This window comes from Phalacrocorax aristotelis, chromosome 3, assembly GCF_949628215.1.
Source record: "Phalacrocorax aristotelis chromosome 3, bGulAri2.1, whole genome shotgun sequence".
Taxonomy (NCBI): Eukaryota; Metazoa; Chordata; class Aves; order Suliformes; family Phalacrocoracidae; genus Phalacrocorax; species Phalacrocorax aristotelis.
In genome coordinates, this window is record NC_134278.1 from 6938842 (window position 1) to 6952982 (window position 14141).

Consider the following 14141-nt stretch of genomic DNA (forward strand, 5'->3'; position numbering starts at 1 on the left):
GTCTTCAGAATGATGCACTTGTTTTCTGGGGTGTATAAATGCAAGCACTGCTCTTTGAATGTTATTATCACATGCTTCTATTTGCATTTTTTTGCTGAGGACTAAACAGCACCTTGCTCTCTATCTCATTTGTCCTTGCCTTCACGTCTAAAGAGGGTGGAAGTTTTACGGACTGAGTGGCAAGGAGGCAAATCCGTTCCTTTTCTTTTTGGTCTATGCCCTGGAGTCCGTGAGTCAGGGCTGGTTTGTGCCAGCTGACCACTAGTAGATTTTCTTCCCCTGCAAACTGCATTTCAGGAGGCTGATTTGGCAGTTTCTCTTCCTGCAGCCCCCATTCTGCTGGTCCTGTGACAAGTGGGCTGGGAGCTGGTGGATGCCTTTCAGTGAATGCAGTTTGTTTCCTCTCTTGTGGCCCCGGTTTTATGGGATTGTTTGTGATTGTGCCTCTGGGGGAAAGGTGCTGATGAGGCATGTGGATTAACTCCTTCTTTGCACTTGCTGGTACCTCACTCCCATCTCCAATCCCACTGGACTGATGGGATTGGCCAGGCAGATGCCCCATGCAAGTAGCGGTACTGACGGTGCAACCTGTAGAGACCCTGCGGTCTCAAGACGGCCAATCCTTCCTCATCCCCCCCCCAGTCTGGTGCAACCGCCCCCTCTCTGTCCCATAACAACCCTCCTATTTCTTGCAGCACCCAATACCTGGGGTCTCACAGCCTGTGAGGACAGACTGCTGCAGGCTGAAAAGCATGGCCAGGGATCTCCCTGCTGAATATCTCCTGTTCCCACCTCCACAACCAGATCGGGACTGTCCTTCCCCTGAAGGATGGGGGTGCAGCACGATGCTAGGCAAGTGAGCAAAGGGGAAGCAAAGGTAGCAGCAGCGGTGTGAAGGTGGGAGGAGGAGGTGCAGGAAGTGTGTGGGAGCAAAAGAGATGCAGAAGCGTGCAAAACACCTTCCTGTGGTTGCCAGAAGAAGAAAACCTTTGAACCATCGGAAGCAAAGCTCAGCCCTGCTCTTCCCTTCTCACCAAGGGGCCTTTCTCCTGCCCTGCTTCACCCTGACCCACATGACTTGTGTCCGCAGGGAAAGCCCTGGGTGGGATTCCAGTGCAAAACACTGGGAGCACATGACTTCGTAGGCACGTGAGCAGGACCAAGCCAGGACCTCTTGCTGTATGCCTACTCTGAGAGACAAAGTCTTCAAGATCTCCTGAGGAAACCCAAACCAAGACATTTTGCTGGAAGTTGATGGCTGGCATTCTGTTGATTACAAAATAATGCTATTTTTATATTAAAAATTATGCTTTACTCATAGAATCAGATGAAAACAAAAGTTCGTTTGCATCTGCCAAGATGTTTCCAAATACACAAACCCACCATGCAACCCTTCTCTTAAAGTGATTTATTCAGGTTGAAGGCTATAAGCCGCTTCTTTTGAAAAGGATGTTATTTTCATACTCAGCAGCTTTGTTGATCTCATGTCAGGATGGGGCCATGAAAGCAGAAAAAAAGAGTGAGATTATCTCTGAAGAAGTCACAGAAATATTAAATAGCTCAATAGCTCCTGATTGCTACAATGGCCAATATGCTAAGAGCAGCTATAAAATGGAGAGACAAATTGCTTATTGGGTTGACTTATGTCTACATCTAGTAAGATTAAAATTTGCTCTGCCTGTTAAAGTTCAACTTTTTTGATGGCTTGTGCTTATCAGTACTTCTGAAGGCTATTCACCTGCAAGACTATATCTACACTGTCAGGTAGCACCAGCTGATCTTCTGAAATGGATTCCTGGAGGATATGTTGTCTCACAGTGCTGGTTACCTGCTCCTATGCCTTTATGGTATTCCCACCGGCTCCTCCATTTTCTGGCTTGGGATTGGGGTGAGGTGTAATTTCATTTGTCTCTGATTTTGAAACTGTACTTTCTATGTTTCAGATCCAAAATGCTGTTGAAGACAGAGGTAAGGATGCAACAATTTTATGTTAGTGGAAGACTATCAGTCATCAAATGGGGAATTATATGAACTCATATCATTTAGTCACTAACTTAGGTGTATTATTCCTTTTGATAGTTGATGATGTTGATGGAGGACAGCTGAGAAAGGACATTCCAGAAATAAACTCAGGTAAGCCAGGACAGTAAGCAAGCAGAGTGTTGAATTATTACAGAGATCTGAGCTAGCCTTTGGGGACCACAAGTCTGGCAGATGTGATGGCACCATGGTGAGAAAAATCCCAAATGTATCATGGATACAGTGAGTATTGCAGGGCAGTTAAAAATATGCAGTGAACCCCAGGTACTTCTGGAGAGAAGGGAGAAGGCCTCTGCTTTGGAGTCTGGTAGCAGTCAGAGAAGATGGAAGGACAGGAGCAGGGCACAGGGCAGAGGACATAAAGGTCCATAAAAGGTTGGTGTTGGGAAAGGGAGATGGAAAGGCCAGGAAATTTCCACGAGGATAATTTTGTAGGAAGCCCAGGATCTTAATTTTAAATTTGGCACCACATTCAGTGGCTCCTGGGGAAGGCCTAGCAACGCCTGGACTGAGCCTGCATCCCTCTCCTCTGCACTCTTTTGCAACACAGCTCCTGGAGAAGCCTTGGCTGTGGCTCTAATTCAACTTCTGCTTTCTTGATGTGCATTTATCTTAAGTGGCTTGGTTGGTTTAAAATGACCTATGACCAAGATATGAAGCTTAAGTACCTTCATCCCTACCCCAGGGTTTCAAGGCATTGCCTTGAGAGAGTTTTCATTTCCTGGCATTGCCTGTTATCTGATTTATGCTCTGGTGTAGGTTTCCTCTGGTTTTGCTGACAGAACAGAAAATGTGGTGCTAATTTTTGTGTTTTTTTTTTCCTTCTCTCCATATATATGTGAGAAGAATATAAGTTATTTCTGTAACAAAGGTCAGAAGATGGACTGTCTGTGATGGGATTGTGCCTATATAATAGCACTAAATGAAAATGTTACACTAGCAGGACCATACAGTGGCTGGGGTTTGGACTCAGCTCTGCATAGGGAATTTGGCACCTTAAAAAAATAAGCTTATAAAATAAGAGCCTCAAATGATGTGTTTTTAAAGCGTGGAAGGTGTGTATCAGCTGCTTAGAACACGGGTGTCTGTTGCCAGTTCAAATACATCTCCTCCAGCACCACTCTAGAAGGAGAAGGATTCTCCCAAACTTTGTATCTACCAGCCCGTGTAGGTATTTCGGATACCCTTGTGCATCTCAAAAGGCACCAGACACCTATGTTTAGGCAACCGGATGGACACACAGCTGTAACGGGATCTGAGACACACAGCACATAGATTTCATTCTTTCCATCTGAGCTTGGTTCAGGCTCAGGTATTTGGAAAGGTGGATGCCTAACTTCGCGACAAATCCATTCCACCTATATTTCAATTACAATGTTCGGAAATCCACAGTTGTTTCAGGATACAAGCCTGGGAAAAAATAACAAAATCTCTGGGCAGCTGTCAAGAAATCGTATGGACATCTTCATTCAACCCCAAGTCCTCCTTTGCTGCAGACTGAGGACTGGTATGCTGCGGTGTGGCCATGGTTATTTGTTTGCTTGTTTCTGGCAGTTGCTGTTCAAAGCGAGATGGGTTGGTTGCTGAGGCATCCTGATTGATTGTGTGGTCTTTGAAAAAAACACATATTGTAGTCCTTGATGTCTTACTCTGGCCTAAATGGTTGTTTATCTCATTTCAGAAAAGGGAAGGAAGCTTTTTGAAGGTGATATTATCTTACCGGTATGTGCTGCTGAACTAAACCAACATCAGCAGGAGTGTAGCTTGGATTTAAAATGTTAACACAAGCATGTTGATCTCATTAACAGCTGGAAAGGAATGCTCTGAGAAACAGCTCCTACAGATGGAAATTTCCCATCCCCTATATCCTAGCTGACAGCCTGGGTAATAAGACATTTTATTATGGTAGCACTGTCTTACTGGCATTAGATCTACTCTGTTTTTGTCCATCTCTCCGGGTTGCTTTTGTTTCATTTGTTATTGAGTTATGTTGCATTAATGCCCTTGTCACTGCTGGCCAGACAGAGCGATCCAGCTCTGCCCCTGCACATGTCGTTTTAAATGTGAGAGCCACGGTGACCAGCCGGATGCTGACGAGCAGCCAATTTAACTAATACTAGTGTTTCTGGCTGAGACGTCCAGCTCAAGAAGTCAGGAAATCCTAATCTCAAGAGTATGCATGTTGATCTACTGCACCCTTCCTGCCTTATCTCTCCTTAATAGTCCCAGCTCAGTACAGGCAGAAAGGAAATGCAGATATTTTATATGTAAAAACGTTCACAGCATTGTCCCTTCTTCTTTTCATCTGATTTTAGTCACTATTTTAAATTTTGAACAATTTAAGTGTAAAAACTAATAGTAAATCAGTGTTAAAATACTATGGGTCTTTCCTGTGTTTACTAGCCCTGAGCTCAAAGTTTACAGTACTTGAAACTATATAATAACATGCAATAAAATTACCCAGCAAAACCTGAGCAATGCCCTGGATGTCCAAAAGTCTGCTTGTTTGTTTCAGCACTATCAGTTTATCTAATAAAAGATACTATCTCTCCCTATGGCCTCTGCCAAAATTGCTCCAGTCAGGGAATTCTGCTAACAGCCTCCGGCTCTATGATCCAAGTAGATATTTTTTATACATGTTGATATTTTTAATACATGCTTGTTCATATTTTCTATCTAGAATTATAGATGTTTATAATATCATAAAAGCAGACAACTGCTGTTGTTGTCCTCTGCTGTGTGTTTCAGATCTGAATGCTAAAGGTGTTATCCTGCAGGCGTTTGATATGTTCAGGCTGAAGTCGTGTGTTGATTTCAAGCCCTACGAAGGGGAACAGACTTACCTGAAATTTGAGAAGCTGGATGGGTAATTTTGTATTAATAGTCTGTTTTGTACCACCTTGTTTGACATGATAGCTTTTCCAACTCAGGAGACATTTATTTTCATTCTTGCTTGTACAAAGGGCATAAATACTTGAGCCACATTTCTGTCCCAGAGCTTATTTGTATTACACTGGAGATAAAACCAATACAAACAGGCTAACCAAAGGCATTATCTGCATTTGCTGTTCTTTTAATGTAAGAAAACATTATTTTATTTCCATTTGCATCCTAGCTACTGAAATTAATCCCTTTCTTGGCGCTCTTTCGGGCAAACAACCAAATAACTTCCTCCTGATGTGGTTAGGGGCAGGGTATGTCACTAGTGTGTTGGCATTAGCACGTAGCTTCCTTCTTGCTTTCAGATGCAGGGTTGGGTTTACCTGACCAAACGTTGAAGCCAACAACCTCTTCTGCTGTGCAGGTCACTGCGGGTTGCCTTTGCAGTCAGTGGGGAGGTGGTGACTCTTCCAGGCCACAAACGGTCTCACCTAAAATAGAAGTCTAAAATAGGTTTAGTGACTCACATCCCAAATGCCCGTTGCTATCCAGGGACTGTAAAGGTGCCAGGGAAGCTAACGCAGTGGCAGATGCCAACTCTGTGACTGTCTCAAGTTAGGTCAGGGGCCTCCCCACTTTCTTGGAAGGACTGTCAGGAAGCTGATGACACCAGCTAGCGTCTGTGCCTAGGAATCGAGTGTAGATCCATGCTTGGGTGTGGGAAGACTGCTGCACTGCATTTTTGGACAGGTTTTTTTATGTTTTTAAACACACAGTGATGACTATTTCTGAATCAACATGAAAAGTTAGGATTTAAATTGGTATTTAGGAACTAAACAAGGGAAGCCAATGCAACCTGAGTCCGCTGGAGGCTTCTCAGTACCTTTGAAAATTGGGCCACTTATTTAGCCACTTTGGTAAACAAATACATAAAAAACAGCCAATACAGTGTATGAGGTTATAAGGGACCTGCTGAACTTTCCTGTACTGCTCATCTTCTGCTACTCCCCTTCCTACACTGGTTGAGCTGGGGCTACCCAGAGTTGAAGAGCAGTAACGCTTGCCATCACCACCTCCTTTACAAGAACTGCAGCCAGTTGAAGAGCATGCATGCATTGCCCTGCAGGGAGGGCAAAATGAAACAAGAAGGCCAATCACATCTGGGACAGGGACTCATTGCCAGGCTGTGGCAGGATGCTGAAGGTATACATTGCTCTCTATTCTGGCTGGCATTGTAATTCTGCAGTCTTGGCAAGACTGCAAAACTCAGGTGGGAAATTCTAAAAAAGATTATTTTTTACTTTTACCTTGGTCTTGCAGTTGGATTAATATGTAGATACAAATCATAGAGGGTATTATGCAAAATGGGTGAAATACCTGAGTCTTTGCCCTACAGGTGCTGGTCCCATGTAGGGGACCTTCAGAGTGGCCAGACAGTGTCTATAGGAGAGAGGTGTGACTACAAAGCCATAGTGGAACATGAGCTCCTGCATGCCCTGGGATTTTACCATGAGCAATCCAGGACGGATCGTGACGACTATGTTCAGATATGGTGGGATGAAATTGTTGAAGGTAGAGTGAAATGGTTGACAATTGTCTGTAGATTCATATCCCTGTTTTTACAGTGCTAAAACATGTCTGGTTGAGAATAGTTGCCTACATGTTGACAATTGGACAATTATTTAGTCCAATTATTTTGAATTATTTTTGAATTATTGAGTTATTTTGAAAAGACGTTATGTGCTAAGTTTTATTTCTGGTCTTGCCTAATCACGTATGTTTTTGTCTAGGTTTTGCATATGCCTTTGACAAATACGATGACACTTTCCTTGATGACCTCAATACCCCATATGATTATGAGTCAGTCCTGCACTATGGACCATATTCTTTCAACATCCATAGCAACGTTCCTTCTATTACAACAAAAATTCCTGAATTTAATGAGATCATTGGGCAGAGGTTGGATTTAAGCAGGATTGACTTACTCAGGTTGAATCACATGTACAACTGCAGTAAGTCCTTCTTCTCACATACGTATCTGAAAATCCTTACTCAAGCTTCATGGTAATGTGGATGGAGTCACATGAGAAGAGCAGGAACACTTTACCCCTGGCATTCTCTCGCAATGCTAAAAGAAACTATAGTTCTTATGCGACAGCAAGATCCATGGTGGCCAGATCCCCATTTCTTTATAGAATACTATTGGAGTGAATCAAGAGTCTAACACCTTTCATTCACACAGACTTTCCTGTAGTATTACTTATAATAATTACAGTTTCCTTCATGGATGATGATGATCATGCTGATAAAATCTTCTAGTAACAGTAGTCTGGAATTGGGGTCTTGGAAATCAGACTATTTCAAGTTCCTTTTTCTGCCTGTGTGATGTTTGATAAGACAATTGGGGTCCAGAGCATGAACAGTGAGAACTGTGCTTTCCAGCTCCACTGGCAAAGCTGTGAAAGTAAACACTGCACATGCTGTGCGGTACTCACACACAGTGTTAACATTTACCTGAATATTTCCACTAGGCTCAGCAGAAGTACATCTGATTTACACCCTGAAGAGGGAAATGGGCCACAGAGCCTGTTCCAGGCAGGCTTAGAGAAAATGATGGAGGTTTGAAAGGGAAAACTCATGTAGGGGCTGAGCTGGTTCCTGCAAGGAAATGTTCAGACAGGAGTGGGAGAAAGAGATAATGTGTTTCTTTCAGGAGGAAACATCACGTATGTGTGGTAACAGAGACATAGATGTGAAAGTGTGTAGTCTTCAGTTGTATTAAGAACATATTTCTTGATGTTAAGTGCTGTATGTAAACACTTCAGAATGGGGTTACCAGTGAGAACCTTATTTGATATTAATGGACATGATAAAATATATTACTCTATTCCCGGCAGCTTCGAGCCTCACCCTCCTGGACGAGTGCTCCTTTGAATACATCAATATCTGTGGGATGGTGCAAAGGGGACAAGATGGTGCTAACTGGGAGCACACATTGGCCAAACCAGGAGATGAAGACCATACTTTGGTGGGAAACTGTGCAGGTAACACATGTAGTTTTAGATGGTCATTAGGCTTTACCATGCTTTTATGAGACATGAGAATGAAGATATGCAGAGATAAATAAGTCATTTGGAACACCCTTCTATTAATGTTGATCACAGTATACCTGATGCTAAACATGACTCTTGAATTTTCAGCTAGAAAGGCTAATAATTTTAATTTGAAATGTTAACCCTTCTTTAAATCTCCTCCCTACATTGTAATAGCTCATAAAGAAATGAAAGTTTGAGACTCAGGTGCTGTAAATTGGTGATTGCTCCACTAAAATGAAGGGAGCTCCACCAGATTGCCACAACTGACTTTGATTAAATTCCACAGAATTGAGTCATGTCAGACTCTCTTCCTTTTATGCATATGTTACAGTATTTTGAGATATTTTCTAGGTTTTTTTTAAAACTGAAGCTGAAAGGCACTTTCCCTTTGTACACGAGTTCACTTGAGGCATCCCCACAGAAGTACCGTGCATAAGCAAATATCACAATGCACAAATCTTGTTTGTGGGCAAATTCTGACATTGAAACCAAACCAGGATCATCAAAATAGGAAGCTGAGCTTCAGCAATGTGTCACAGAGCAGGAGGAAACCACCCTCAGAAGACTTCTTCGAGGGAGGGGTATGCTGCGTGGTACAGAGCCGTATCAGGAGGGTGTAGCTGCTGCTAATTCAAAGTTTGTTTGAGCCGCACCACACAGGGAGGCTGAAGGATTATATGAGAGGCAAACCAGCAGTGATTTCCCCTCTTCCAAGGAGAGTGTTGGATGGGGTCCTTTTGATTGAGTATATGGCTCTGACTGCACCAATTTGAACATATATTGAACGTAAATGAGCAAACTGAGTTCTGTAGTATTTCGATTGCTGCCAGGACACAGGAATTGAGTAGGATCTGTTGTTTTCAAAGGCAGTGGGGAGAAAATTAAATACAGCAGAGGAATATCATGTAAATGGTCCAAAAGTCCTCTAGCAAAAAAGTTTCTTTTGAAAGTCAAAAGACGAGTGGTCACGGTTAGGCATGTCTGCTTCCCAAACACAGGTGGTAGTTAGTCACAAAAGTGTCACACAGTGCAGGAGAGGGCAAAAAATACTGAATGGAAAAGAAAGCCATTTCTCTGGAACTTGTTCCCAGGGAGGAGAGAGCAAGAGATGGCTTTTGGCAGTAACAGATTGTATTTGTTGCCTAATGCTGTGTTTGGTTACAGTTTAGAGATCCTGAGGTTATACCAAATTTGCAGTCAGTGAGGAGAGCAGGCACGTAGCAGGCAGGGCGAGGGGATTCTCCTGTTCTCATCACATGTGGGGTTCGAGAGGGCAGATGTACGCCTGGTGAAGGGCACAATGCAAAAGCCAGCACTTGGAAGACCCACCGAGCAGGGAGCAAAACGAAGAAGAGGGTTGTTTAGGTCCCATCATTGGCAAAGAAAGAAATTTCTTATTTGTAGAGGAACAAGTCTGTCTGGCTGTTGTCTGATGAGCTGTTTGCTTGCAGTTTGCAGGGTGTGTGGTTTGCTGACGCTGTAAAGGCTCTGGATGTGTAACTGGGCATGTGGCTGGGAGCTGACAGCAGCTTCCTGCCTCTTGTGGCCAGTGACAGACAATTAACTGCTCTTCTTCAAGGAGGGGGTAAAAAAAATGTTTTAAACCTAAGCAGTCAGACTTCGTAAGTTCCCTGAGAGCAAATGAATCAGCAGTTATTGAAAAGTAAGCAGCTTTGTTGGAACTTACTGCAGAAGGCCAGCAATGCTTATGGGAGCACATCCAAGGACAGGCGTGCAGCTGGAAGCAGCAGTGGAGCTCAGAGTGGCGTCTGGTGGCAATTTGGAGTCATCCTTCTCTACACGGTCTCTGCTGTTTGCATCAGTTGGCTCCCAGACAGACAGAAAAGTGCAAGCCCATCGATGCAGTCACAGGGTATTTGTAAATCCCCAGTGTGATGCAGCTTAAAAATATCCTTGCTGTCGGGAGAGACACTTCCTATAGGAAGGGGATGTTTTGAGGCTGTTAGGTGAAGCTGATGCACTTGCTCAGGTTTCTTCAAGAGCTGATTTAAAATTGGAATATACAGGATGGGGCTGATGCGGATGATGAGGGTGCAAGTGATCAGCCTCTGCAACCGGGAAAAGCAAAGACTCAGAGGAGGCGTCACTCCAGCCCACAGACAGAATTGCAGACTAACTATGAAGGAAAGGAAACAGTTATTTCAAACACATTAGCATGAGAGGGCATGATGATACAAAGCAATTGGGCTGGTAGTTAATAAATTCTTTACCCATTACAGAAGTAAGGCAAAAATGCCTGCAGCTACTTTTATAGGACAGTCTGATCTATCGATAGAACGCTTATAAGGCACAGTTTCTATGCAAAGCAGAAGACCAAAGGCCTTGACCTAACAGGACCCTTCCAATGCTGTCCTAGTCTCAATCCCTGCCCAAGTGCGTCCACTTACATTTGCACACATTTACAGGATTGGCACAGGTACTGTTCATACTTTGTTTCTGAAGAATGCAACCTAACGTGTACCTTATCTAATCAACTGAACACTAGTTTGCAAGCCATATTTCAATGCATTTTCATTTTAGTATTGATTTACAATTTAGGTAGAATTCTTTTCTATTGATTTTTTTTCTTTTACTTTGAAAATAACTTTCTAACTCAGGCAAGTGGAAACTACGCTAAAGCTTATTTAGCACTGGCATTTCATCACTGAATGGATCAAAACCTTTTATCACATCACTGTTTTGTCCTTCCCAGGTAGAGGATATTTCATGCACTTAGATACAAAAACTGGACATGCTGGTCAGTCAGCTCTTCTGGAATCTCGCATCCTTTATCCAAGGAGGAAGGAAAAATGCCTTCAGTTTTTCTACAGATTAAATGGAAGTCCACAGGATAAGCTAGTTATCTGGGTTAAGAAAGATGATGGAACTGGAAATGTTAGACGGATGGAAAAGCTGCACACTATTACACGTAAGTGAAAGAATGTTTTCATATCTGAAGTGCTGGCAAACTTTGATGTGAGACTACACTGACGTGAGCAACACCAGAATTAGTGCCCATGAGAATAGAATTTGTCTCAGAGGCAGTTTCCTTAGGACTGTTCCTAGATTGGCTAGGTGCAAAGCATCAGACAATCACCATCCAAACAAACAGGTCACAGGATGCTTGAGGAAAACACAGGTTGATTTGGTACTGTGTCCTGGACTTTCCATTCTCACTTATATTTATTTCCTTCTTCAGCTGATGGAGAACATCACTGGAAATTGGCCAGCATTCCCTTCAGTGTCCAAACCAAATTCCGGTATGGGTTTCAGGGCATCAGAGGAGATTCAGCCAAGTCTGCCGGGGGGATTGCCATTGATGACACCAGCCTGACAGAGACAAACTGCCCCACCAACATCTGGCACATCAGAAACTTCACATCCCTTCTTAACAGTACTTCAAAAGGTGATCATATCAAAAGCCCAATATTTTACAGCTCAGAAGGCTATGCCTTTGCTTTACGGCTGTATCCTCATGGAAGAAATACATCATCCTACACGAATTACATGGGGATTACATTCCACCTCTGCAGCAGTCCGAACGATGACCTTCTTGAATGGCCGGCTGGACACAGACAAGTTATCTTGTCAGTTTTGGATCAAGACCCTGATGTAATCCACAGGATGTCCCTCAGCCTTAGCTTTACTACAAACCCAAACCAGCTAGTATATGGTAAGTAAGAGTGCACCAGGGAGAAAAACAGAAATGCAGAGGTTTGCTCAAGCTGGAGAAAAGTGTTTGGAAGTCAAGAGACAGGGCAAGATTTTCTCTGCAAGTAACACTACTGGGCTGACTGGAGATCAGCTCTACTTACTTCTATATTTTTGCACAACAGGCAGAAATGACACCCTGCAATGGGACAAACCATCTATCACTGGAAGTTTTTCTTCTTCCTGCAACTGCTACGTGAGCCCAGGTGTTGGCTGGAATACATTCCTGACCCACAGGGAGCTGCACTGGAAAAAATTCATTAAAGATGACAGCCTTTTCATCTTTGCTGATTTTGAAGGTAGAGTATTACATTATCAGAATCCCCACTGGAACAAAACAAGTACATAGTCTTCTGTTTGTAAGGAAAGCACAAAAAATGAGGGTGATTAGCAAACACCTAGAGAGTCATCTATTTCAGGAACAAGGTTTTTAAACGTCTAGTGATTTCAGGTGCCTGGATTTTTTAATATCCAATATGAAACCCTGTGGATGACCCTGATTCTCTGGTCCCTGAAAATCAGATTTTCAGGACAGATTATACTTCCATTTCTTGAAGATCAGTCTACTTAACCGTGTTCCTGTTTGCCACCACCCCTATATCACTTCTGACTTAAGAAAATTGTGGTTTGAAAATGAAAGGGTCCTTATAAGACCTTGAAAAACTGGCAGAGGAGTTTTTCATCCAAAGCTTCTCTCCTGAGGTTGCAGTTTTTGTCAGGGCTGTGTGCAGCCACTCTTCTGCCAAAGGCAGCAGGGAAGGGGAAGAAGAAGGAAAAGAGCTGTCTGGTGTAGAGGCCAGCCTGGCAGACACCCCTCTGAGCAAGCCAAAGGGACTGCATGCCCATCCTCTGTGGCAGCCACATCTCAGATGGCTGTATTCACCTTACCTCATGTTAGGTGTCCAAAATGAACTTTCTAGACTCCCCAGTTGGTCATTTGAGACCAACGGGTACCTCTGGGGAGCAGTGGATCCCATTCCATTATAGTTGTGATGAACTGCTCTTCTTATACACTGATCTCCACCAGCTGCAAAGTGATGCATCACTGATGGCAAATGGTAGGTGAGATGAATCTTATCACCCTTCTGAAGTGAGTTTCCTTCAGAAAATGTCAGTGCCTGGGAAGTGGCAATACTTTGTATAAGTAAATAATCGTTAAACCAGATCTGACTCTAGTAGAGGGGTCAGAGGACTTGTCTCCAATAGGAGAGGACAGTTGAGAGTATGCTGTGATAATCCAGACTCACTCCATGAATTGAGGGCTGTAATCACCACTGTGAGCTCTCCTGGTGGGATGATTTCTCCCTTGCTCTTAATGAAAAACAAAATACAAAGTTCTTGTTTTCATTCCAGCAGAGAATATAGCAATTTTTGAAATGGCAAGAACTTTTGCAAGGTGGGAAAGCTGCTTCCCATGACTGCTTAGCCAGGGAAGTGTGCTGGCTAATAGAAATGCAGAGCAGTCTACGTTTCTGGCATACAGAATGACCCAGCTTTTCTGCAGGTTATGTAGTGCATTCAGCAATGTTTCCAAGTCCCCTTTAGCAGTAAGAAAAGCAGCTGAGGCCTCTTTGTGCTTTCCCTGACAGTGCTTTGTACCGGGAGTAATTCGCTGGGGGAAATTCAGTTCCGCTGTGTGATATGGGTGCCAGTGGTCCCAAAAGCATTTGCAGTTGCTAGGTGAAATTGTAGTTAAGCTATTGAAAGGCTTGTTAGCAGACTGCATTTAGTATCCAGTTGTAGACTGGTTCAGCTTCATTTCTAGACATTAAATCTAATACGGTCACATTTCTAAGGTTCAAGTCTCTGCATCTGAATTTTCATTTGGATACCAGGGTGCCTAAAAACTCAGGGGCAGTGTTGCATTGCCCTCTGATGGAAGTTTGAGGTTGTCTCTGAATAACCACTGAGGGTCTGCCCCATGCCTCCCACTTCTCCACAAGCCTTTCCACCCTCTCTCCTTACTTCCCAACCCTGTTTCAGCTCACCTCTGACCCAAGCCCCCTAACCTCTTTCTGCAATCTCCCTCCAGCTCAGTAATCCCAGGATCTCCTGATGGGCTTGAGAAAGACACAGACAAGAGCTCCATGCGTGCCCGCAGTTCCCTGCCCTTCCAGGTTGCCCTCCCACGTTGCCCTCCCACCTCCTTCCCTGGGTATTGCTGCAGCCTCTACAGCTATTCGGATGAATTATTTTTGCTTCATTTCTTGCCCCTGGAATCAGCCTGAAAATCAGCCCAACACATACAATCGAAATGTACTATATATTCCATGCATTAAATTAATTACTTTAACTGCCTTTTCTTGCAGATCTCACCCCTTTGATTGCATCTGAAGTCCCAGTCCATCCCTGAAGTGCCCTCAACCTTGTCACTACAAGTGCAAACAGTCATCCATAACAGATAAAATATATTAC

General features: G+C 43.5%; 1 protein-coding gene across 1 annotated transcript; it reads left to right on the forward strand.

The window, feature by feature from the left end:
- Window positions 1-1800: 1800 nt before the first annotated feature.
- On the forward strand, window positions 1801-14079 carry LOC142055594 (meprin A subunit alpha-like). Its single transcript, XM_075089716.1, has 13 exons — window positions 1801-1847; window positions 1944-1968; window positions 2080-2133; window positions 3722-3762; window positions 3849-3924; window positions 4789-4906; window positions 6317-6492; window positions 6711-6932; window positions 7818-7964; window positions 10729-10944; window positions 11215-11688; window positions 11852-12025; window positions 14036-14079. The coding sequence occupies exons 1-13, from the start codon at window positions 1845-1847 to the stop codon at window positions 14077-14079; spliced, it is 1770 nt and encodes a 589-aa protein (XP_074945817.1). The 5' UTR covers window positions 1801-1844.
- The last annotated feature ends 62 nt before the right edge of the window (window positions 14080-14141 follow it).

Bases quoted from the DNA above. Each gene is read 5' to 3' on its own strand.
- LOC142055594 (XM_075089716.1), top strand. The intron at 3,763-3,848 runs GTATGTGCTGCT...TCTCATTAACAG, and splicing joins AAGGTGATATTATCTTACCG to CTGGAAAGGAATGCTCTGAG. The intron at 4,907-6,316 runs GTAATTTTGTAT...TTTGCCCTACAG, and splicing joins AAATTTGAGAAGCTGGATGG to GTGCTGGTCCCATGTAGGGG.